Source organism: Engystomops pustulosus, chromosome 5 (genome assembly GCF_040894005.1).
Source record: "Engystomops pustulosus chromosome 5, aEngPut4.maternal, whole genome shotgun sequence".
Classification (NCBI taxonomy): domain Eukaryota; kingdom Metazoa; phylum Chordata; class Amphibia; order Anura; family Leptodactylidae; genus Engystomops; species Engystomops pustulosus.
The window spans coordinates 123649693-123675350 of NC_092415.1; the positions used below are offsets into that span (position 1 = coordinate 123649693).

Here is a 25658-nt window from a genome sequence, read left to right on the forward strand (position 1 = left end):
GGAGGCCGCCAGGGGCTTTTTATTAGTAAAGGGAGGCATCTAGGGGCTTTTTATTAGTAAAGGGAGGCCGCCAGGGGCTTTTTATTAGTAAAGGGAGGCAGCTAGGGGCTTTTTATTAGTAAAGGGAGGCCGCCAGGGGCTTTTTATTAGTAAAGGGAGGCCGCTAGGGGCTTTTTATTAGTAAAGGGAGGCCGCTAGGGGCTTTTTATTAGTAAAGGGAGGCAGCTAGGGGCTTTTTATTAGTAAAGGGAGGCCGCCAGGGGCTTTTTATTAGTAAAGGGAGGCATCTAGGGGCTTTTTATTAGTAAAGGGAGGCCGCTAGGGGCTTTTTATTAGTAAAGGGGGGCCGCCAGGGGCTTTTTATTAGTAAAGGGAGGCAGCTAGGGGCTTTTTATTAGTAAAGGGAGGCTGCTAGGGCCTTTTTATTAGTAAAGGGAGGCAGCTAGGGGCTTTTTATTAGTAAAGGGAGGCAGCTAGGGCCTTTTTATTAGTAAAGGGAGGCTGCTAGGGCCTTTTTATTAGTAAAGGGAGGCCGCCAGGGGCTTTTTATTAGTAAAGGGAGGCAGCTAGGGCCTTTTTATTAGTAAAGGGAGGCTGCTAGGGCCTTTTTATTAGTAAAGGGAGGCAGCTAGGGGCTTTTTATTAGTAAAGGGAGGCAGCTAGGGGCTTTTTATTAGTAAAGGGAGGCCGCCAGGGGCTTTTTATTAGTAAAGGGAGGCCGCCAGGGGCTTTTTATTAGTAAAGGGAGGCCGCCAGGGGCTTTTTATTAGTAAAGGGAGGCAGTTAGGGCCTTTTTATTAGTAAAGGGAGGCAGCTAGGGCCTTTTTATTAGTAAAGGGAGGCAGCTAGGGCCTTTTTATTAGTAAAGGGAGGCAGCTAGGGCCTTTTTATTAGTAAAGGGAGGCAGCTAGGGCCTTTTTATTAGTAAAGGGAGGCAGCTAGGGCCTTTTTATTAGTAAAGGGAGGCAGCTAGGGCCTTTTTATTAGTAAAGGGAGGCAGCTAGGGCCTTTTTATTAGTAAAGGGAGGCTGCTAGGGCCTTTTTATTAGTAAAGGGAGGCAGCTAGGGCCTTTTTATTAGTAAAGGGAGGCAGCTAGGGCCTTTTTATTAGTAAAGGGAGGCAGCTAGGGCCTTTTTATTAGTAAAGGGAGGCAGCTAGGGCCTTTTTATTAGTAAAGGGAGGCAGCTAGGGCCTTTTTATTAGTAAAGGGAGGCCTTTTATGACTGTTTTAGTGTCATTTTGTGCTATTTTGGTTGGTGGTGTGCCCCAGGATTTTCTAAGTATAAAAAGTGTGCCGCGGCTCAAAAAAGGTTGAAAATCACTGCTCTATATAATAAATAGATAATATCTGCAAGATGTATTATTAAAGTGTCGGTGCAGAATACAATAATATAGTGATACAAAAATCCAGACAAAAAACATGATAAAAGACTATATATAAAGCATATAATGTCTGAGAGACCGTAAGTATGTTAATGAATAATTAAAGAAAACACTTAATTTCAAAATCGGCATTTAAGCCATGTGGTAATAGTGTTTTTAACTGGAAAATCCAGAAGGATTCTCGTTGGTTAATCTTTTTTTCTATATCCTCTCCTCTCCAATGGGGAGATATGTGTTCTATGGCCATGAATGAAATACCTTTAGGGTTTTTATCAAGGAATTTCGCATAGTGTGCGGATAAGGAATGATCAATATTTCCTTTTTTAATATTTCTAAGATGTTCTCCTACTCAGGTTATCAGTTTCCTTACTGTTCTTCCAATGTATTTTAAACCGCACCGGCATATAATCATATATATAACCCTAGTTGAATCGAAATTAGTAAGCTGTTTTATATTGAACACTTTTTCATTATCAGAAGATGAAAAATGGTGTGTACCTCCTGTGTTTATTTTGCCTATACTTTTACAGGCCTTACATCTTGTGCAATTATAGAAACCAGTATGTGGCATTTCTAATCCAAGTGAGTTCTTATTGAGGCTACTGTAAACTATGTGGTGTCTTATATTTTTTAATGTACGGTGAACTATTTTTGGTTCGTGTAGTCCAGTCAGGAGAACATATCGACACCAATAAAAAGTAAACTAGAAAGGTTAGAAGAGGAGGTAAGAAAAATGGAGGTAAACGTCATGGCCCCAAAGAGACAGAAAGACAAATAGATCCTATTGAAAAGGGGATATTTAACTTAAGTAAAAAAATCTTATCTACCGCACACATTAGTCTCCTTTCCAAAAGCTTAAAGTACAGAAAAATGAATAAATTTGAGGTATTCATAGACATTCAAAAATTCATAAGATCCATTAATCTGAAGAATACTTCGCCAGCTCGAGAAAATGGCATCTCCCGCCGTTTTGAATTTTGGCGGCCAGAAACTGAGCCAATCACAAGCCAGGAGACTCTGCACTCCACCCAGCATGACGTGGTAGCCTTACACGTCGATAGCAGTGGTTGGCTGGCCTGATCAGGTGACCCTGGAATAGACTAGCCCCTGCCCGCGCTGCTTGCATCATTCTCTGTCTGGATGCCGTTAGGGAGAGAGCTGCTGCTGCTGCAGGGATAGCGTTAGGGTGTTATATTAGCTTACTGTTAGGCAGGAGTGAGTCTACAAGAACCCAACAGCCCTTCTTAGGGCTAGAATAGCGTTATATATATATTTTTTTTTTGTTTGCTCCATTAACACAGGTGTGGGTGTTGATGAGGACAGGGCTGAATCACTGAAACGATGTTAGTTGCTCCTTTTTAGGCAGGCCTCCACTGAAGTTGAAATGTGTTTTGGGGGAAAAGGTTCATTTTCTAGGCAAATATTGACTTTGCAATTAATTGCTGTTAGGCTGATCACTCTTTATAACATTCTAGAGTATTTGCGAATTGCGATTACAAATCCTGATGCAGTAGACATTAACATTTGTATCATTCTCAAAACTTATGGTCATGACTGTATTCTCGTATATAGGGAGCAGTATTATAGTTTATTTTTTCTTTGTACATAGGGGGCAGTAGTATAGTAATTATGTTTTTGTACTCAGGGGGAAGTATTATAGTAGTTATATTATTGTACATAGGGGAAAACAATAAGTATTCAAACTTATTGTGGCTGGCCTTGCTGGCACTAGTAGTACCAGAGAGACTTGGGAACGTTATATTTAGCTCTTAGTGACACACACATCTCAAACACCTAATTTATTAGGGGTTTGATTGAATTAGGCACAGTCTGCCGATTTTTTTTTTTTTTCAAAACTTTAAGTGACTTAAAATCCAGTTGTTGTGTGCTGTTTGAAACTAGGCATACAAGAACCCAACCGACTTTCTTAGGCCTACAATAGCGTTATATATATATATATATATATATGTATATATATTTTATTGTTGATTTGCTTGTGGTGGGCCTTGCTGGCACAAGTAGTGCAGCTAGTACCATATTGTGAGGAATTTGCAGAGAGGCTTGGGAACGTTATATTTAGCTCTTAGTCCCACACACATCTCAAACACCTAAGTGGGACAATTTATTAGGGGTTTGATTGAATTGGGCACAGTCTGCTGATGATTTTTTTTTACTTTTATTTCTTTTTATAACTCAATGTCATCAGGCACAGCACAAAATCCAGTTGTGTGCTGTCAGTGTAGGTTAGAAACTAGCCATAGCAATAAGATAGCATCGTTTTATTAAAAAAAAAAAAAAAAAAAAACACAAATAAAACAAACAAAAAAAATCCCAAAAAATTTACAGTTTACACTTTAATTTTGAAAATGTTGAACCCGAGGGCTAGGGGTAGAGGACGAGGGCGTGGACGTGGGCGTCCAACTACTACAGGGGTCAGAGGCCGTAGTCCTGGGCGGGGTGAGACACCACCTGCTGATGAGGGAGCAGGGGAACGCCGCAGAGATACACTCCCTAGGTTCATGTCTCAAGTTACTGGGACTCGTGGTAGAGCACTGTTGAGGCCAGAACAATGCAAAGAGGTGATGTCGTGGATTGCGGACAATGCTTCTAGCCATTTGTCCACCAGTCAGTCTTCCACGCAGTCCACCCGTGTCACCGAAATCAGCACTCCTCCAGCTCCTCCACTTCAGCCTCCTTCCCCCCAGTCTGCCCCCTCCCAGGAAAATTTGGCATTTGAACCAGCGTACTCTGAGGAACCGTTTTCTGGACCCTTCCCAGAGTCACAAACCACTTGTCCAGTTGCTGCTGAGCTCTTTTCCGATGCCCAGGTTTTCCACCGGTCGCAGTCTGTGGGTGATGATGACATTGTTGATGTAGTGGAAGAAGTGTGTAAAAAGGTGTCGGACGATGAGGAGACACAGTTGTCAGACAGTGGTGAAGTTGTTGTCAGGGCAGGAAGTCCGGGGGGGCAGCAGACTGAGGGATCGGAGGATGATGAGGTGACAGACTCAAGCTGGATTGATAGGCCGGGTGAACACAGTGCTTCTGAGACGGAGGAGAATCCTCGACGAGAACTGGTTGGAAGAGGCAGTGGTGGGGCCAGACGGAGAGGCAGGGCCAGAGCTGGTGCATCAGTGCCAAATGTTTCACGTAGTCAAGCTCCCGTGGCGAGAGCCAGATTTTCAGAAGTCTGGAGGTTCTTTAAAGAAACACCGGATGACCGACGGACTGTAGTGTGTAACCTGTGCCACACCAAGATCAGCAGGGGTTCCACCACTACTAGCTTAACTACCACCAGTATGCGCAGGAATATGAATGCTAAACACCCCACTCAATGGCACCAAGCCCGTTCACCTCCGACCGGGCACACCACTGCTCCTTCCCCTGTGTCATCTGCTGCCTCTGCTAGTCAGCCCCCTGCCCAGGACCCCGGCCCAAACACCTCCCATGCGAAAACCACATCTTCGCCTCCACGATCCTCCACAGCATCCACCAATGTTTCCATGCGCAGCGTTCAGCTCTCCATACCCCAGACGCTGGAGCGCAAAAGGAAGTATAGTGCAACACACCCACACGCCCAAGCCCTCAACATCCACTTCTCCAGATTACTTAGCCTGGAGATGCTGCCCTATAGGCTGGTAGAGACCGAGGCCTTTCGCAACCTCATGGCGGCGGCCGCCCCTCGGTATTCGGTCCCCAGCCGCCACTACTTTTCCCAATGTGCAGTCCAAGCCCTGCACCAGCACGTGTCAGACAACATCATCCGTGCCCTGACCTACGCCGTTTCTGACAAGGTCCACCTGACCACGGACACGTGGACGAGTGCTGCCGGGCAGGGCCACTATATGTATCGGTGACGGCACATTGGGTTAACTTGGTGGAGGCTGGGACCGAGTCAGACCCTGCGGCTGGTCATATTCTGCCGACGCCGAGGATTGCGGGGCCTACCTCAGTCTAGGTCTCTCAGGCCTACTATGCCTCCTCCAGATGCTGCCACTCTCAGGGCAGTGCAGCGCCGCCTCCAACTGCCTGCTCACCGACTGTTGTGCGACATGCCCACGAGGTGGAATTCAACATTAACCATGTTATCCAGAGTTTACCAGCAGCGCAGAGCGATTGTAGACTGCCAGATGTCAACTTCCACCAGAACTGGTAGTCAGGTCAGTCAGCTTTCTTAAGTCTACAATGAGGAGTGGACGTGGATGTCTGATATCTGTCAGGTGCTGAGTAACTTTGAGGAGTCAACACAGATGGTCAGTGGCGATGCCGCCATCATCAGCCTCACCATCCCGCTGCTTGGCCTGTTGAAAAACTCTCTGGTCAGCATGAAGTCGGAAGCTTTGCGCTCGTCACAAGAGACGGGGGAATAAGATTCCCTTGTTGATAGCCAAAGCACCCTCAGGTCTGTTTCTCAGCGCATATCGGAGGAGGTGGAGGAGGATGAGGAAGAAGAGGAGGAGAATGTTGGCGAGACAGAAGAGGGGACCATTGTTCAGTCCTTCACTGTTCAGCGTGTATAGGCAAAAGAAGAGGAGTTGGAGGAGGAGGAAATGGACAGTCAGGCCAGTGAGGGGAGTGAATTCTTGCGAGTTAGGACTCTGGCGCATATGGCAGATTTCATGCTAGGCTGCCTATCCCGTCACCCTCACAGTCAAAGAATTTATTCCAGCACCGATTACTGGGTATTCACTCTCCTGGACCCAAGGTACAAGCAAAATCTTTCCACTCTCATCCCTGGAGAGGAAAGGAGTGTGAGAATGCATAAATACCAACAGGCCCTGGTGCACAAGCTGAAACAGTATTTCCCTTCTGACAGCGCTAGCGGCAGAGGGCGTACTTTTGCGGGACAAGTAGCGAGGGAAAGTAGGCGAGCAGGCAGCTTGTCCAGCACTGCCAGGGGTACGCTTTACAAGGCCTTTGCCAGTTTTATTTCACCCCCAGCAAGACACTGTCACCTGTCCCCAGTCTCGGAAGAGTAGGGCTGATCTTTACAGAAAGATGGTGAGGGAGTACGTAGCTGACCATACCATCGTCCTAAATGATCACACAGCTCCCTACAACTACTGGGTTTCAAAGCTGGACATGTGGCACGAACTGGCGCTGTACGCCTTGGAAGTTCTTTCCTGCCATGCTGCTAGCGTGTTGTCCGAGCGGGTTTTCAGTGCAGCTGGTGGCATCATCACCGATAAGCGTACACGCCTGTCAACTGACAGCGCTGACAGGCTGATGCTTATCAAGATGAATAAAGCCTGGATTTCTCAGGATTTCCATTCTCCACCAGGTGAAGGAAGCTCAACCTAAATAATGTATGCACTCCTCCTCCTCATTTTTCTCCTTCTCCTCCTCTTTGTACACTAAAGCAGAGAAAACTGGCACTCAATCTATTTAATTTTTCTGGAGGGCCACCTACCTGCTCCTCTGGTTTGAAAACTTTTTTGGACTGCCACATGCAGGCACTATGCAAATTAAATTGTCTCCATAGCAGCCTCCAAAAGTTGTCCATATAGCTGCCTCCATATATCGTCACCTTATCAAACTAGCTGTGTCAGGCAGAATTTTGGGTTGTTTTCACGGCTTCCACATCAAACTTGTTAACTTTGTCGCCACACTGCTGTGTTATCCACAAAATATACTGGCAAACTTTTATAATTTACCGATATTATTTCAGCACTTCTTGCATTCCCCTCTCCCGCCATTACCCAAACTTATAAGAACACTACTACACTTGATCTTATACAAAAGGTTCTTAGAAGTGCTGTTTGGGGAGGAGCTGAGAGACAGGGGCTTGGACAGGCGAAAGCTCGCCTGGCAGCGGACCGCCAGCTCCATCCCAAGATCCAACTAACATAGTTTTAACTGTTGCACCTTTAATCTACTACTACTACCTTACTGCCTCCATACATCGTCCCCTTATCAAACGAGCTGTGTCAGGCAGAATTTTCAGGTGTTTCACCAGATACATAATGGAACTCGGCCCATCTGTCGCCGCCATGCTGGAGACCTGAAGTTGCAATCATAGCAGCGCAATATGGATGCCCCATACTGTCGCTCTTTATCATGGAACCATTTCCGAAAAAACTATTAAAAATAGAACCACTATGCTATTCCATTATTCCTAGGTGAAATATTCAAACGACCCCGCCTGCTTTGAAAATTATAATTTTTTCAAAGTAAACGCTTCTGGCCCCCAGGCCCATTTTGGGTGGGGAGGCGCCGAGAGACAGGGGCTTGGACAGGCGAAAGCTCGCCTGGCAGCGGACCGCCAGCTCCATCCCAAGATTAGGCAGCCTCAGAGGCATCCATGCATACTGCTCCTGCTGTTTCCTGTCCATTTTGCCTCCACGATCCTCCACAGCGTCCACCATTGTCTCCATGCGCAACTTTCAACTCTCTATACCCCAGACGCTGGAGCACGAGAGGATATACAGCATATCATCCCCTTATCAAACGAGCTGTGTCAGGCAGAATTTTCAGGTGTTTCACCAGATACATAATGGAACTCGGGCCATCTGTCGCTGCCATGCAGGAGACCATACTGTCACTCTTAATCATGGAAGTCGTCTCCATAGCTGCCTCCACATGTCGTTCCCTTATCAAACGAGCTGTGTCAGGCTCATTTTTCGGGTGTTTCACCAGATATGTTATGGAACTTGGTCACTATGTCGCCACAATGCAGTGTTATCGACTAAATATACTGTCAATCTTTTGTTGACATAGGAAATCATTTCAGTGCTTTTTGCTCACCTCCTTTGGTTCCTCTCTGCCACCCATTGGTTTGAAGCCTGAGTCCATTTAGGGTATGTCGCCATGACACTCTCTAGCCTGCCGCTGCTGCCGCTGCCTCTGCATGCCGTCCCCTATAGTGTCAAGGTCAATTATTGGATGTTTTAGATGCTATCTAGCCTCAATTGGTCACTCTGTCATGGCCATGCTGTTGCCCATAATTTTGGCATAATGGTGCGATTAAGCAGCCTCAGAGGCATCCATGCATGCTGCCTCTGCTGTTTCCTGTCCATTTCCATGGTGTTTACTTCATTTTCTGAGGTTTCCAGGTGTTTGGCCAAGATTCCCTGTGCAGACCCTTGGTCCCCTTGAAAAATGCTGGAGTCTCCCATTGACTTCAATGGGGTTCGTTATTCGAGACGAGCACTCGAGCATCAGGGAAAGTTTGTCTCGAATAACAAGCACCCGTGCATTTTAGTGCTTGCTCATCTCTAAATATAAACTCAAAGTAAATTTAACTTAAAGAGTCCATAGCTGCAGCTAGAAAGGAAAAAGGAAAATGCTAAATCAATTTATAGACATTAAACATCAGACATATTCCTCCATAATTTTCTATTTCTCTGGTCTTTCTGGATTTCTAGTGATTTTATCCACCTGAGCTCATGACTTGGGATACCACAGCCATGTAGCTGTAGGCCTCACTGTGCAGGGACACCCGGCTTCTGGCTTGCCAGTGGTAATATTTTAGCACAGTTATTCTCAGGTACATGGTTTCTGGATAAATATTACCATCAGGAGATGGGATGCCACAGATGAAGTCCGGATACTGGAGGAATTGCAGCCTAGGGATGTTTAGCTGATACTCCCTTCCAGATTTTCCTCCCTCCCAGGCACTCAGAGATTAAATGGTCCACCGTCTCCTCTTGCTGACACCCCAGAGCACACTTCCTTTCTGCCACACTCACAAACCTTAGATTTCCTCTCACAAATAACTTCCCATGTAGTAACAACCAATCTATATCAAATAACTTTGGGGGAAAGTTGCTTCCCATTGAGGAACCTGAGACTTTTTTGTAAGGTGGCGGCTACACAGTCTCTAAGTGCAAGTGGAGAGTGGAAGAAAGCTGACATATCCTACAGTATAGGTCTCTACTGGTGTTACTGACAATGTAAAACTTCTTGGGGCGAATTGTGGCAGATCAAATCCAAGGTCCAGAGAGCTTGACTCTTTTCTAGGTTGACGAGAGACCCGGACGCCTCTGAGTAACTTCTCATAGCTGCAGATAACATCTCCACCTCATGAGGATCAGATAGCACCACAGTCACATCATCTGCAAAGGCAACAACTTTCAAAGGCAAGCAGTGGGGGAACTGCACCCCCCGAAAATTACACCGCTGCAGTGATTGCAGAAACAAGTCTATAGCAAACACATACAACAATGGACTCAGGGGGCAGTTCTGTCTCACCCCCCGTCTCTACTTCAAAAGTGTCACCCTGCCAACCATTAATCAGAGGAAAGCTCTTTGCCTTTCTATACATACGTCTCTATAATTTGTCCTGGAATACCGTACTTTGACAAAGTGGCCCATAGATAATCATGTCAAAGGCTTTTGTTCCTGGTCCAGAACAACAACATATCTCCCACACCTCAGGGCTTTACATCTCTCAAACATCTCTCTTATCGAGATGAATGCTCCAGAGATGTTCTGCCCTTTTACTGTGCTGTACTGACAGCCTGCCAACAGTGCAGGGGACAAACAGACTAATCTAGAAAACAAAATTTTTGCCCTCCCAAGATTCCTGCGAAACAGGAACACCCTGGGTTTTTTTTTTATTAGCTACACGATACGGCAAAGTTCTGGATTAGGTGTGACTAAGTTCCCATTGTCGCGCTCAAAAACCAGGGACGTGTACTGGCTGTACTGATTTATTTCAGATTTCAGTCAGTCGAGTTTTTGTTTTTCAACCCCGTCCCGTCGTATATAGTGACTCTAATTCTTTATGCAGCTTGAGATACTGGATGTACTTACTGTTGCCCTTCTTAACTTATAGTTTCTTTAAGAGCGACCTGATCTCCTCCTTGACGTCCTCCCACCAGTCAGATATGTGGTTATAAAAAACCATTCTCTAAAATTCACACTGCAGAAGAGAAAGGACATGCTCCTGGACAAGGGCTTCTTCTAATATACTAGAGTTGAGTCTCTATAGTCCCCTGCCCATATCAGGCCACTCAGTAGGACCAAAGAAAGAAAAAAGTATAAAACCAGGTGCCTGGAACAGTCTTCTCATTTTTATCCCCAATGACGTCCATTGGACTCACCAATGCCAAGTCTATCTGGCTAGATCTTCCAGCACAGGAATAAGTAAATTTCGGTTTCATACCACCCTGTACAAACACATCAGACAAGCCTGACTGCGTGATAATAGTGTTCAAGACCTTGGAATTTCTTGCATGCGGTCTACCAGTTGGTCTATCACTAGTTGTTCTAGTCGCATTAAAGTCACCCGCCATGATCACGGGCACTGATGTGAAGAGTTAAGGTTTCATCTTATTAAATAGATTCACCCTTTCAGTCACTGTCTGTGGGCCATAGATATTAATAAGTCGGAGTCTCCTACCTCGGATGGTAACCTCCAGCACCAGACACCTTTCCATCAATAATTGAAAAAATACAGGAAAAGAAATAGTCTTTTCTTAAATGCAGCTCACCCTTGTCGTTGTGCTCCGGATTATTTGTATGCTGTGAAAATAATCCAGTGTGTGTAGTACACACAAGTCGGGGTGCTTTCGCGTGGTCTGCTTGGACTACAGAGGCTTCAATAATCCAAAAAGAGAAAGTAGTCGCGGCACATCCATAAGATAAAATTCTTTTTCTTCTTCTTCTTAAACTTGATTAAAACATGGGAAGTGGTAGGAGTATTTTCTACGCTATTCTGGCACATCCGTGCCCTTAGTCATGGTATAAACTTCTAAATACAAGTAAAACTTTTTTAAAATAAGCAACTACCACTCCCTAACCTCGGAGCCTGTGTTTCTACTACAAGCAAAAGCTCTTAGCTGTAGATTGGCACAGAGACATTACCCTAAATGGTCTATCGAGAGCGCTTTCAATATTGCGAGACAAAGAGATAGGGAGGTTCTGCTTAGACCAAATAATAGGGAAAGAAAAACAGCAGTGTCAAATAATGCTAAAATTACTTTTTCGACACAGTATAGTTAAGATTATCATCATATGGTTGGAATCTTGAAGAAAAATCTCCCTATCCTGTACCAGGATGATAAATTGAATTTAATCTTGAAAAATGGTTGCAATTTTGTTTCCAAGAGAGGCAACTTTAGGCTCCAAACTTCCCCCTAGTCTTTTTACAAACGACAAAGGGAAATCGAATGAAAATACCTGGTTAAATACTGAAGGATTTTTTCGATGTGGGTCCACATGCTGTAATGTATGCCGTTATACCACACAGATGGTGTCTTTTGCAACTGACAAGGACACCAAGCCTCATGTTATTAATACATTCATAAACAGCGATTCAACTTTCATACTGTATACAATCAAATGTGAAACATGCAACATTTCCTATGTGGGATGTACTACTAGGAAACTGAAAACTAGAATTGCAGAATATCTCCGAGATTGTTCCAAAAGTGTTGATAAAAATATGTCAGGAGCATCCAGGCATTTTGCAAAGACACATTCAGGTGATGTGTCTTCTTTTCGGTTCTTTGGCATTGAAAGGGAGAATAAAGGGAAAAGAGGAGGTGACAGACGTACGGACGTGAAGCCTTCTGGATTTTTAAACAAGGTACTAGGGCACCATCAGGTCTAAATTCAAGAACTGATCTTGCGTTCTTTTATTGATATAGACTGTTTTTTCCATCTACCCTTTCCCCCCTCCCCTTCCCTCCTATATTTTATTGTCTTCCTTTGATAGTATCATATGAGAGTAATACATCATGACAGAACGTCACACATAATATATAGAGAGGACTCTATATAATTTAATCCAGCGATACTGAACACTGTTCAAACATGTGGCATGAATACGAAATCCTTCTAACCTGTTGATGTACACTCAATGGCAACTTTATTAGGTACACCATGCTAGTAACGGGTTGGACCCCCTTTTGCCTTCAGAACTGCCTCAATTCTTCGTGGCATAGATTCAACAAGGTGCTGGAAGCATTCCTCAGAGATTTTGGTCCATATTGACATGATGGCATCACACAGTTGCCGCAGATTTGTCGGCTGCACATCTATGATGCGAATCTCCCGTTCCACCACATCCCAAAGATGCTCTATTGGATTGAGATCTGGTGACTGTGGAGGCCATTTGAGTACAGTGAACTCATTGTCATGTTCAAGAAACCAGTCTGAGATGATTCCAGCTTTATGACATGGCGCATTATCCTGCTGAAAGTAGCCATCAGATGTTGGGTACATTGTGGTCATAAAGGGATGGACATGGTCAGCAACAATACTCAGGTAGGCTGTGGCGTTGCAACAATGCTCAATTGGTACCAAGGGGCCCAAAGAGTGCCAAGAAAATATTCCCCACACCATGACACCACCACCACCAGCCTGAACCGTTGATACAAGGCAGGATGGATCCATGCTTTCATGTTGTTGACGCCAAATTCTGACCCTACCATCCGAATGTCACAACAGAAATCGAGACTCATCAGACCAGGCAACGTTTTTCCAATCTTCTACTGTCCAATTTCGATGAGCTTGTGCAAATTGTAGCCTCAGTTTCCTGTTCTTAGCTGAAAGGAGTGGCACCCGGTGTAGCCCATCTGCCTCAAAGTTCGACGTACTGTGCGTTCAGAGATGCTCTACTGCCTACCTTGGTTGTACCGGGTGGCGATTTGAGTCACTGTTGTCTTTCTATCAGCTCGAACCAGTCTGCCCATTCTCCTCTGACCTCTGGCATCAACAAGGCATTTCCGCCTACAGAACTGCCGCTCACTGGATGTTTTTTCTTTTTCGGACCATTCTCTGTAAACCCTAGAGATGGTTGTGTGTGAAAATCCCAGTAGATCAGCAGTTTCTGAAATACTCAGACCAGCCCTTCTGGCACCATGTCACGTTCAAAGGCACTCAAATCACCTTTCTTCCCCATACTGATGCTCAGTTTGAACTGCAGGCGATTGTCTTGACCATGTCTACATGCCTAAATGCACTGAGTTGCCGCCATGTGATTGGCTGATTAGAAATTAAGTGTTAACGAGCAGTTGGAGAGGTGTACTTTGTATATGTTTTTCATTTGAGCACAATATATGTTTACTTCAGGTCAATGTTCACCAATAATGTGTTTTGAATACAGTTTAACTTAAGACAAAACTAGGTTTACCCGGAAGACGTGTGTCCCGTTGCTATGACGCTCTGGATTTTTACTCTTCCTGTGACGTCATCGCAACGTGGCGTAACACAGCCACATCAGCATACAGCATCCAGCATCCATGAAGATCAATTTATTCCACCTCTCAACATCCCTAAACCTAGAGAAATTTTGGGGGAAGGAGCAGGACACGCGCGGCGTGCAATGTGAGCACGTGACCCAATGAGCGCGCTGCTGGAGTGAAGATGTCGCTGGAGCTCACACCTTGTCTCCCCAGATGACAGAGTCAGAACCTGCCGTTTTAGCACGGAATTGTGCGGAATTTCATCTCCTAGAGATCGTCGAAGTATAGCGACGAACTCTCGTCTGCCAGTCCAGCCCTCTGTTTTGTCTGCTCCGTGTGTGTCCCGTGCCATGTGCCTGGTGGAGCAAGTTTGAAGGACGTGGATGTGCTGGCTCAGTGGTGGCCTGGAACGGGGGCGAGCCTGCTGATAACCCCATGTTGGAGGGATTTACGCTACTATTGGTCTGGAGCTGTCCCATGCGGATGAAGCCTGCTGGAGGACATTTTCCAGCTGAAGATGCAGTCCTGGCTGGGGGGGTAGCGTGGAGATTGCCTCTGTGAAAACAGAGACTTTTATGTTTGCTGACTACTATTGCCTGTGGAGTGGTGAGATATTCAAACTGTGTATTTGATATTAGACATAACCTGCTTGACTGACCTTTTGAGTCGACAAAAATCGGGACAACACCGCATGCGCTATAAATGTGGAGCGGTTATGAAATTACTGAAGAGACATTGCATGCTGCTTTGTGCTTACTAACATAAAGACTATAGCAATAACTGTTGCAGTTTCTTTTCCATCACCTGCTGCTTATTAATACCATTTCATAAACTAAAGTTACTATGCCACTGGATCGAGGATTAATTGATTATAACTAACATTAACCTGATTGACTTGGCTCTTTTCTTCGTACTGCACTAATCAAGGAAGAACTTTTGCCATGTGATGATTGTTTATAAAAGGATCTATAGTTGTAGCAACTGGCAGAGCAATTGTTTATTGTTGAGTATTTTTATGAGTGGCATTAGAGAAATTACCAATTGTGATAGTACAGATTTAATGTTTCAGCTGTAGCTACAGCAGAATTTAGAGATAAAACTTCCTCTGCTTGACTAACTTCTTTGAATTAACATAAGTCGGGACAAAGCTTGGGAATTTGCTGCCCGTCTAACTAACCAACACAGCGGTGGCTATATATGTGGAGTGGTTATGAGATTACTGAAGAGATACTGTATGCCGCTTTGTGTTTACGAACATTAAGACTACATCAATAACTGTTGCAGTTTGGCGTCCATCACCTGCTGCTTATTAATGGCATCTTATTAACTAAAGCTACCATGCTACTGGATCCAGAATCGTATCGACCCATAGAATAAAGATAACAGGATTATTAGGATATACGGTGAACACGAAAAAAAAAAAAGTAAAAAATCCAGTACAGAATTGATGCTTTTCTACTCATGACCTCAAAAAAAGTTCCAAAATTTTCAACAATAGGTGATACCAACCCCAAAATGGTAACACTGGAAAAAGCATCTCGTCCCGCAAAAAAATGCCGTCACATGGCCCAAATAACGGAAAAGCGAAAATGTTATAGCCTTCAAAAGGGGGCAACCAGAAAACTAAAATCCTGGCAGCTGCAGGGTGCTCCTTCCCTTCTGCGCCTTGCTGTGCCCCCATAACACAAGTAATGTCCACATGTGGGGGGTCGCTGCACTCAGGAGAAATTGTAGAACAAATTTTATGGTGAGTTTTCTCTTTTTATCTTTTGGAAATGTGTAAATTTTAGGGCTAAATGAACGTATAACCGACAAAATTTGACCATTCTAAATGTCACCGCCATTTTGATTCAATTACTATGAAGATCTCAAGGGGTTAACAATCTTTGTAAATGCTGTTTCTGATAGTTTGAGGGGTGCAGATTTGAAAATGGGTTGGTTATATAGGGGGTTTTGTTGCTAAATATGTAAAATTTGATTTCAAACAGTATTTATCCCCAAAATAGTCAATTCCGAAAATACGGAAAATCGCTATTCGATTTGTAGGCCGCGTGACGTCAAAATAAATTATCCAAACATTTCAAAAATTATGAAAATGTAAAGTAGACAAATGGGAAATGTTATTCGGCAAGTTATTTAGGTGGTAAATTTATCTGCCTGAGAAAACGCGGTGATTTTGAATTTCGAAAATTTTTCTAAAAATTCATCATTTTTTTCTTTTTTTTGTAAATAAACGCAAAACTTATTAGCCAAAATTTACCACTAAAATGAAGTACAACATGTGGGGAAAAAACAATCTCAGAATCGCTTTGATAAGTAAAAGTGTTCAAAAGTTATTACCACAGGAAGAGACACTGGTCAAATTTCAAAAAAAAGTTGCGAGCCTTAACCTGCAAACAGGCTGCGTCCTTAAGGGGTTAAAGATGAACTTTTGTAGTGTGCTGATTGCCTATCAAAGGATCTATAACCGTAATAGCTGGCGGAGCAATTGTTTGTTTTTTTTAATTGCCCTTTTCCCTCCCTTTGGGCCAACAGCTTGCTTTCCTACTATCCCTGTCATCGTAATTACTTTAGTATACTGTTTATGGTCTAGAGTATATTAATTAAATTGTCAAAGCCTTCTGTTTGAAATATTATGTTCCTGTTGATAATTTTATTATCATGTGACTGATTATAGCTGTGTCAGTTACTTGTGCTAAGTGTATATTGCATTGAGAGGTGATTGTTACGTGTATTGTTACTGCGATCAGGTGGTTTTTTTGTACACAGTATCAGGTGAGGGAAAGTGAATACCCCATACAGAGGGCATAGTGGCCAGTCAAAAACAAGTGAAGAACACCACTAAAAAGAGATTTTCCAATGCAGGATGCTCTCCGGGGGAAAAAGCATAGAAAGGAGGGGAAAATAGACAGCTTTCTTCAATCGCCTCCCCCTATACAGGATAAATTAAAGAAAGGCTGAGAAAAAAGTAAGGGGCAATTGGAGTTACATGGGGCGGGGGAAGACATCATAGGAAATCCCACCACAGAGGATAATGGAGAGGACAGGAAAAGTCAGGAGATAGAGATTTCTCGCAAGGATATATCTTCCCAACTAACCCAATGCTCACAGCAGTAGGCAGTTGGTCATACCACCCCGAGGTGATTTGTTTACAGGAAACACATCTAGTGGAGGATTCATGTAAGCTTTTGGGTAAAGCATGGTTAGGTCATTATTATAACTCAACATTTCCTCTTATGCCCACGGGGTGAGCATTTTGATAAGAAAGAGCTAGATATTAAAAAAGACCCTCTTGGTAGATATGTTATAGTGCATGCCATCCTGAATGGATTTAGAATAGTTATGATAGGTATATGTCTTCCTCCCACTGCTCCTTTGGAGGTATTAGTTAGACAGGGGTAAAAACTGGTGTTCTAATCTTCAATCACCTGCTCAGTCCACCTCTGTATTTGGTAGAATAATGGTAGAGTTGGGTTTCAGAGATATATGGAGGGAAAGAAACCCCCAGATAAGAGGGCTTATGCATGTTATTTTTCACATGGTACTTTTTCAAGAATAGACCCCATACTGACAAATGAAGAAGGGTTCTAGCTAACAGAAGGAATAGAAATGGGTGCAAGAGGTATGTACCAATGTGGTTCACTTTAAAAAAACAAATAAAATCTGGCCTGGTATTCTATAAGATAAAACTAGAGATGAGCGAGCACTAAAATGCTTGGGTGCTCGTTATTCGGTACGAACTTTTCCCGATGCTCGAGTGCTCGTACCGAATAACGAGCCCCATTAAAGTCAATGGGAGACCCGAGCATTTTTTCACTAACACAACACATTAAAAGAACAGTAAATAATAACACATTCCTTATGTTTCCAGATGTTTTAATTGTAAGAATACATTAAAAAAACACTATTCTTCACTTTACAGGTGTTCGCGCGTGTCTCCCGCTAAGTTCGGAGATGTGCGTCGAACATCTGGAATGTGAAGAATAGTGTTCTTTCAATGTGTTCTGCAATTAAATGGTCCTGTGTTCACTGTTTTCACTGTTTTAACTGTTTTTATTCTATTCTTCACTTTGCAGATGTTAGCACAAGTCTTCCGATAATGTCGGAGATGTGCGCGCACATCAACAATGTGAAGAAAAGTGTTATTTGAATGTGTTCTGCACTTAAATGCTCTTGTTTTCACAGTTTGCACTGTTTTTATTCTATTCTTCACTTTGCAGATGTTCGCGCATGTCTCCCGCTAAGTTTGGAGATACGCGCTAACATCAGCAATGTGAAGAATAGAATAAAAACAGTGAAAACACGAGCATTTAAGTGCAGATTGCAGAACACATTCAAATAACAGTATTCTTTACATTGCTGATGTTCGGCGCACATCTCCGAACTTAGCGGGAGACACGCGCGAACACCTGTAAAGTGAAGAATAGTGTTTTATTAATGTATTCTTACAATTAAAACATCTGGAAACATGTGTTATGTGTTGAAGAACAGTGTAAACACTGTTCTTCTGTGTCTTTTATTAATTTAATGCTGGAACTCGAGCCGGCGAGATACTCGTCCGAGTAACGAGCCGGTCCGAGTATGCTAATACTCGACCGAGCAGTATACTCGGACGAGTATACTTGCTCATCTCTAGATAAAACCATTTTGGTTCGAATTAGTTAAAGATAAGTAGGACCTACATAGGGAAATTCAGCTTTTTTTTTTAATGAAAATGTAGATTCCCGAGAAATTGGCATAGTGTGGCATACATTAAAGACATACCTGAGAGGTCTAATAAGAGACCAGATCGGCTACTTCCAAAAAGAGAATAAACAGACTTTAGAAAATCTTAAAGATAAAATATTTGGAGAGGGAATTTGTTGATAACCCCACAGATGTGGTTGGAGGCACAAAGCTTTTTGAAAAAACACTGTATAAAAAAGGCTACAAGTAGAGATGAGCAAGCACTAAAATGCGAACTCAGGGACGCGCACTCAGTCATACAGCTTTGCATCCATTGTCAAAATGACCCATATGACCCATATAAAACACCAGAAACTCACAGCTGCGCATGGAGACATTGGTGGACGCTGTGGAGGATCGCCCTGCTGAACTTCGACTATGAACTGCTAGCCAAAATATTGGCAACTAGACTGCTGAAAGTGGTTAGATCAGTAGTGCAAGACGATCAGTCGGGGTTCATGCTGGGGAGATCAGTCCGGGATAACATTCTGCGGCTCTGGTGGAGTATACAAACTCCAAGTGAGGTAAAAAGGGGCCAGCTGGACACGGCCAAGGCCTTTGACCGCGTGGAGTGGGACTATATGTGGCTCACCTTGGAGAGGATGGGTTCCGGCTCCCAGTTTATTAACTGGGTTAAAATCTTATATAGCAGGGTATCGGCGAGACTGAGCGTCAATGGGAAGGCCTCTTTGGCCTGGCAACTGTATAGGGGAACAAGGCAAGGTTGCCCTCTTTCCCCAATATTGTTTGCAGTAGCATTGTTTGGCGTGTAGAATAAGATTATCAAAGAATTAAACAGGATTTAGGTGGGGTCTTAGAGAGAGCAGACTTCAATTATATGCAGACAATATGTTATACTATACACAGTATAGTATAATACACAGTGGACCATGCACAACCACCAAAACAAGGTATGTCAGCACACAAAGCAAGCTATAAAATATTCAAAGAGAAAAAGAGGTGTGCCAATAGACAAAATTATGTAACAAAGTGATAAATCTTTATTTCAACAATAGAAAAACTCCATCAAGGCATGAAAGACAAGTTAAAAACAATTAAAAAACATACATGAGTCAAAATGTTTGCCACAACCAGGTAAGGTTCACCAAACAAACACCTCCTCCATACAACGAAACCTTGCCCCTAGTATGATACAAGTACAATAGAAGGATGAATAAGGCCCAAGCTGTCTAATGGCCCTGAACAGATGAAGATAAATCTGCCATAACAATCATAGTGCGGCTATAGGATAAATGGGTAAGTATACATTACGAGTCAGTGGTCAGCAGGCAGGCATCAGTACAATAAGTCAACAGGGCGGCTCAGCAGTAGTGGAGGATGAGGAGGACTCCTCACGCATTCCGTCTCCCAAGTGGAGACTTCCTCAGGGGTGAAAGTGTCCTCAATTAAGCCATGCTCCCTTAAGTAGCCCCCCCCCCCCCGTTGTACCTTACAGCAGCCGTTGCTGCAAAAATGCCATATATTGCAATACAGAAGTATTGCAGTATATGGTAGCAGCGATCTGACCATCTAGGGTTAATGTACCCTAGATGGTCTAAAAGATAGTGAAAAAAAAATAAATAAAAATAAAATAAATTAATAAAATTCAAATCACCCCCCTTTCCCTAGAACTGATATAAAACATACTAAACAGTAAAAATCAAACATATTAGGTATCGCCGCGTCCCAAAATGCCTGATCTATCAAAATATAAAAACGGTTACGGCCGGCGGTGACCTCCGAGGCGGGAAATGGCGCCCAAATGTCCGAAATGCGACTTTTACACCTTTTTACATAACATAAAAAATGAAATAAAAAATGATCAAAATGTCGCACAGACCTCAAAATGGTAGCAATGAAAACATCGCTTCATTTCGCAAAAAAATGACCCCTCACACATTTCCGTGCGCCAAAGTATGAAAAAGTTTTTAGCGTCAGAAGATGGCAAAATTTTTTTTTTCTTTTTTGTACACATTCGTTTAATTTTTGAAAATGTATTAAAACACAATAAAACCTATATAAATTTGGTATCACCGCGATCGCACCAAACCAAAGAATAAATTAGGCGTGTTATTTGGAGCGAAGAGTGAAAGTCGTAAAAACTGAGCCCACAAGAACGTGACGTGCGTTTTTTAAAAAAAATTTTCCACATTTGGAATTTTTTTTCAGCTTCGCAGTACACGGCATGTTAAAATAAATAACATTACAGGAAAGTAAAATTTGTTACGCACAAAAAATAAGCACTCACACAGGTCTGTACACGGAAAAATGAAAAAGTTATGGATTTTTGAAGTTGGAGAGCGAGGAATGAGCCGAAAAACCCTCCATCCTTAAGGGGTTAAACTACTGGTTGACAAGAAATAGATAAAAAAACGGTCAATTTGTTCAATAGATGGTGCAGCCGATAGTAAACATTGATTTCAGTATAGAAACGCGAACACGTATGCAATATCCCCCTCGGGAACACCATAGATTTTATACAAAAGAGTGAAATTGGTATCTATATGAACAAGAATCAAAAGATTATATATCGATGGATTGTTCTCATGAGCATTCTTTCATGTTGCTGAAAAAAATGTGGCGGATTACAACAAACAAAAAAAAAAACAAAACACCAAGGCGTGATAGGACAAAGAGGCCCCGGAACAAACTTGGGGACATTATCATTAAATAATTCTCAGATATATATACAGGATTAAAAGAATTTTTTTTGTTTTTAATTCATCTAAAGAATATATAATACAAGTAGCACGAAAGTGAATAAAGTGTTGCGATACTTGAAGACAAAATTTCATAAAGGTGCCAAGTATAGCAGAGAAAGAAACGGCGACATATCTATACATAGAATATGACGCAACAAAAGTGCTATTGTGCCAATAAGTAGTTTCTGAGAGGTAAGTATTCAGCATACAGAAGAGGGTGTGAGAAGCACACCTACGGCGATACATTAAATAAAGAAAAAAAATAAAATAAAGGCAGATATTGTAGCCAAATCCAGTAGTACGTAAGATGATATACTCTGCACTTAGAGCCAAGGTACGTATAAGTCATAAGGGTCTCAGTCATAGTATTCCAATACATTCATGAAGGTATAGGGTTAAAACTAAAATAGATATTAATGGAAGGCATAGATGAAATTTTAACATGTGACATATACAAGGTACCAAAAGAGTTTTGTTCGAGGACGAGGGACAACGGGGGGTACGACAAGGGAGCAGGCAAAAGATAAGCACAAAAGAAACAAAATTGTGGCAAATGACAATCCGCCATCCCAATAGGAGTAAGGTAATTCTAAAAAGCACAAGTGGCCATTATAATTCTTTGGAAACAATGGTACAAGACAAATGTATAGCTTTCTCAAGTCTATTTGGTCCATGGGGGACAGGTCCATGCAAGAAACAAAGGATCTGTGCATATGCATTTTCAGATGAGGCAGGAAGCAAAGAGACAAGTCATATTGACTATTGTTGTTGTTGGTACTAGGTATATCATGCTGATCCAAAGGGTATCCAGGTATCATAGGAGTCTTGAAAGGACGCCGTGCTCTTCATATCGCTATATATTTCATTAAACAGGAGCAGAAATTCACTGTGGTATTACTATGGGTGAGTAACATAATATAAAAGAAGAAAGTGTTATTATGGTGACAAACAAAAAAGAAAAAAAGAAAAAAGTGTTAAAGTGTGAACCTAGTAAGGGGACTGTAAGAGTCCCGTCAGGGCCGGCGCTATGGGTAGGCAAAGGTGGCAATTGCCCAGGGCCCCAGGGAGAATCTCTTCTTTCAAATGAATCTTGAATTTTGTTTCTAGGTGCTATGGATCCAGAGATATTCAGGTTTAAAGTGAGAATATCAGGTGCCATTTTTATATATAAAAATCACTCCCAACGGCAGTTTAACAGTTAATATCTCCGTTTTCCTACATTTTAGTAACACAAATTAACACACATTTAGATTCATATAAAAGAGGAGACTCTCTTCTTTCATAGGAAAAAAGAAGTAAGGTTCTATGTGTCACAGAGCCAGAGATACAGCCCCCTGAATTTAACCCCCCCCCCAATCCAGATTCTTAGCCATCAGGCTGCAGGGAGCATTTGCTGCACACAGGAGCTGCTGCACCTCACAGATAATGGAAATATTCACTTTATATGTTACTACATAAAGGGATAATATCAACTAATATTCATGTTTTTAACCCTTCTCTATGCAGAACTATCTAAGAACACACTTTGGGCCACATGTATCAATTGTTTTTTTCTGTTGTTTTTGCGCCTTTTCATTCAGGTGCACCGTTTTTGTGCCATTTTTGCGACTAAACGCCAAACTAGCTGCGCAGCAAAAATAACCAGCTTTCCCTCATTTATCCTAGCAATCCAGATGTTTTGCTGCGCCTAATGATATTCATCACTTGTGACTTTTTTAATTTAGGCGCAAAAACAGGCGCAAAAACACTCCAGCCCGAAGGTGGCGTTAACTGAGAAGAAAGCACTGAGCCCCTTTGCAGAGTAGCTCATTTCTAGCAGCAAAGCTCATCCAGACACTGCAGACACTAGAACAGATCATACAGACATGAGATACTCTGCAGACAGGAGCTGCAGACTCTAATTACAGTTCATCACCTTCTATTTACAAAACATTCTTCAGAATCCTGAGCTCAGAGCAAGAGAGAAGAGAACGTTACAGAATGTTGTACAGACAAGTGTACCCCATGTAATTCTGCACAGTATCACCAGTGTGTCTGAGGGGGATTACTGTGCAGAATTACAGGGGTGCAGCAGGAGACCAGCACTGGGGGATCCCCCCCAGGAGAAGCCCCTGCTGAGGAGGTCACTGGGTGCAGGGTGTCACACACCTGGGTGCTGCTGTGAGTGTTATCTTCATGCTGGGATGTGGGAGAAGCAGAGAGGAGCTTGTAGCAGGATCACATGTAAGTGCCCGAATCTAACATTGCGCCTAAACTGCGCCAAAATTGCGCCTAAATTGTGTTAATGTAAAGTGATTAATAAGAGGCAGAAAATTACCTTATCACAGATGGTTGTAGCTTGTGATAATTCTGGCAAAACAGTGCGCCAGAATTTAGGCGCAACTACTAGACTTAGGCGCACAAAAGTGATAAATGTGGCCCTTTCTCTCTTATTCCCTTTTATTTTGTGATAGTTATTTTTTGTTGGGAAAATTGACTGATACGATGATCATTCAATCCTCTTCGCCTAATGTGACTACACCGCGACCAGAACATGTCCATAAAGTTATATGTAACACCAAAAACACACACATGTTCTGGAATAAAGTTTTTATTTCCCATCATCCTCCATTATTTACACCTATGTTATGACGTTCTCACTCTCATTCTTATGAAGCGCGGAGGGTTCTGTTTTTGTGCTGATAATACAATGGCGACATCTAAAAGTGACTTTTATTATCTCATTAGCTCGGTTTATGGATATATAGTTATTTATTTGGGTCACCATTGTCTAAGGAACATACAATGATACATCTGTGTGAATTTTCTGCAGTTCCCTTTGCTGCATATTTTGGTGAATATATTGGTGTGGGGTCTGTATGATCTCCTCACATCTTACTGGTTTAGGAAAGTAGATTTTCTTTATATAAGTATCTGGATTTGTACATATTTTAGAGGAAATTTTGAATGTTAATTGCCAAATGCATCGCCTGGTTGTCTGCTTTCAAAATTCTATAGGTTTTATGGTACCTTTACTTTTTATTCTGTTTTATTGATATATTTTGCAGGTTGTGACTGTCTAAAAATGTCTAGCTGAAAAGCAGATATCTAGTTATTACAGTTTTAGTGATATTATGTGGATTTATTTATGTGAACATATCAATATGGGACATTTGTGAACTGTACAAATGTCCATGTATTACATTTAGGAGATGTGAAGGTAAACATTTTCTGTTTGGATCAAATTTTTTGCCATCAAAGTCAAATTTTAAGTATTTTTAATAAAATGTTTCAATTTGAATCAAAATTGCATGAAGGCGCCTATGTCTATAAAATCTTTGATGCAATTTTGAAAATGAGGCAAGTGTTTGCTTTCAGAAAATATCGGTCCCTCTCTCCAATGGGCCTCACAGTCTAATCAACCTACCAGTAATTTTTTGGAGTGTGGGAGGAAACCGGAGGACCCGGAGGAAACCCACACAAAGAGAACATACAAAATCTTTGCAGATGTTGACCAGCGCTGCAAGGCTGTAGTGCTAATCACGGAGCCACCATGCTGCCCATAAATCTCCCTATCATTTATCTATCTCCTATAAAACTCTCCCATATTACAGTTTCTTTTACCATACTAAAGGAGCCTCTTGCTGACTGTGACTGGTCATAAAATAGTTTTATTTTGGGGCCCCACTTTTAGTTTTGCCCAGGGCCCCACTTTGTCTAGAACCGGCCCTGAGTCCCGTACCTAAAGATGAAGGGACTATAAGAGTCCAAAGACTACAAGGGGTAAAACCCGTGTTACAACAGTGAAATATAAAATTCTTGCTAATATATGTTGTATCAATAATCTAGATATATATGTATATATATTAAAAGAGAAAAAAAAAGTATATAAAAAAAAAAAAATATATATTTTTACACAGTGTTCTTAATTCATAATGCAGACAATACGTTATTATTTCATGAAAATGATGAGGAGGGTATCAAAGAAATATTAGACCTGATTGGACACTGGGCACACTGGCGAACCAGGTACGAATAATAGTTAGTAAAAATTTAAATGATTATATCACACTGTTATTAAACCTTTGATTTATAGTATTAGATAGAAATTGTCGGTTTGGAAAAAAATGAATTTATCAATGGCCGCTAGATTGGTGATGTTCAAAATGATAAGGTTGCCCCAGGCTCTCTTCAAGTTCCAAAATTGCCCAGTAGTCATACCAAATAAATACAGAAACATATTGAATATATTAAGGAATTTTTTGTGGAATGGGAAAAGGGCACGTATAAGTTTAGGTAAGTTATATTCACAAGTAAATAAAGGAGGGCTCAACCTCCCTGATTTTAAATCTTATTTTCTAGCAGTACAATGGCAAAATATGATAGATCACGATTAGAGATGAGCGAACATACTCGTCCGAGCTTGATGCTCGTTTGAGCATTAGCGTACTCGAAACTGCTCGTTGCTCGGACGAATACTTCGCCCGCTCGAGAAAATGGCATCTCCCGCCGTTTTGTTTTTTGGCGGCCAGAAACAGAGCCAATCACAAGCCAGGAGACTCTGCACTCCAACCAGCATGACGTGGTACCCTTACACGTCGATAGCAGTGGTTGGCTGGCCAGTTCAGGTAACCCTGGAATAGACTAGCCCCTGCCCGCGCTGCTCGGATCATTCTGTGTCTGGATGCTGCTAGGGAGAGAGCTGCTGCTGGTCAGGGAAAGCGTTAGGGTGTTCTA

The 25658-nt window shown here is 42.3% G+C and overlaps 1 protein-coding gene across 16 annotated transcripts in view; it reads right to left on the reverse strand.

The window, feature by feature from the left end:
* The window catches only part of LOC140133169 (poly(rC)-binding protein 3-like), a 778519-nt gene that overhangs the window by 179539 nt on the left and 573322 nt on the right, over nt 1–25658 (reverse strand). Inside the window, exon 14 of one of the 16 annotated variants that reach the window (XM_072152953.1) lies at nt 21010–21839. The exons of the other annotated variants lie outside the window; for them this stretch is intronic. Coding sequence (XP_072009054.1) covers nt 21788–21839 — 52 coding nt within the window. The 3' untranslated portion in view covers nt 21010–21787. Of the gene's footprint in view, nt 1–21009; nt 21840–25658 lie in introns of those variants that run through there. 16 annotated transcript variants of the gene reach the window in all.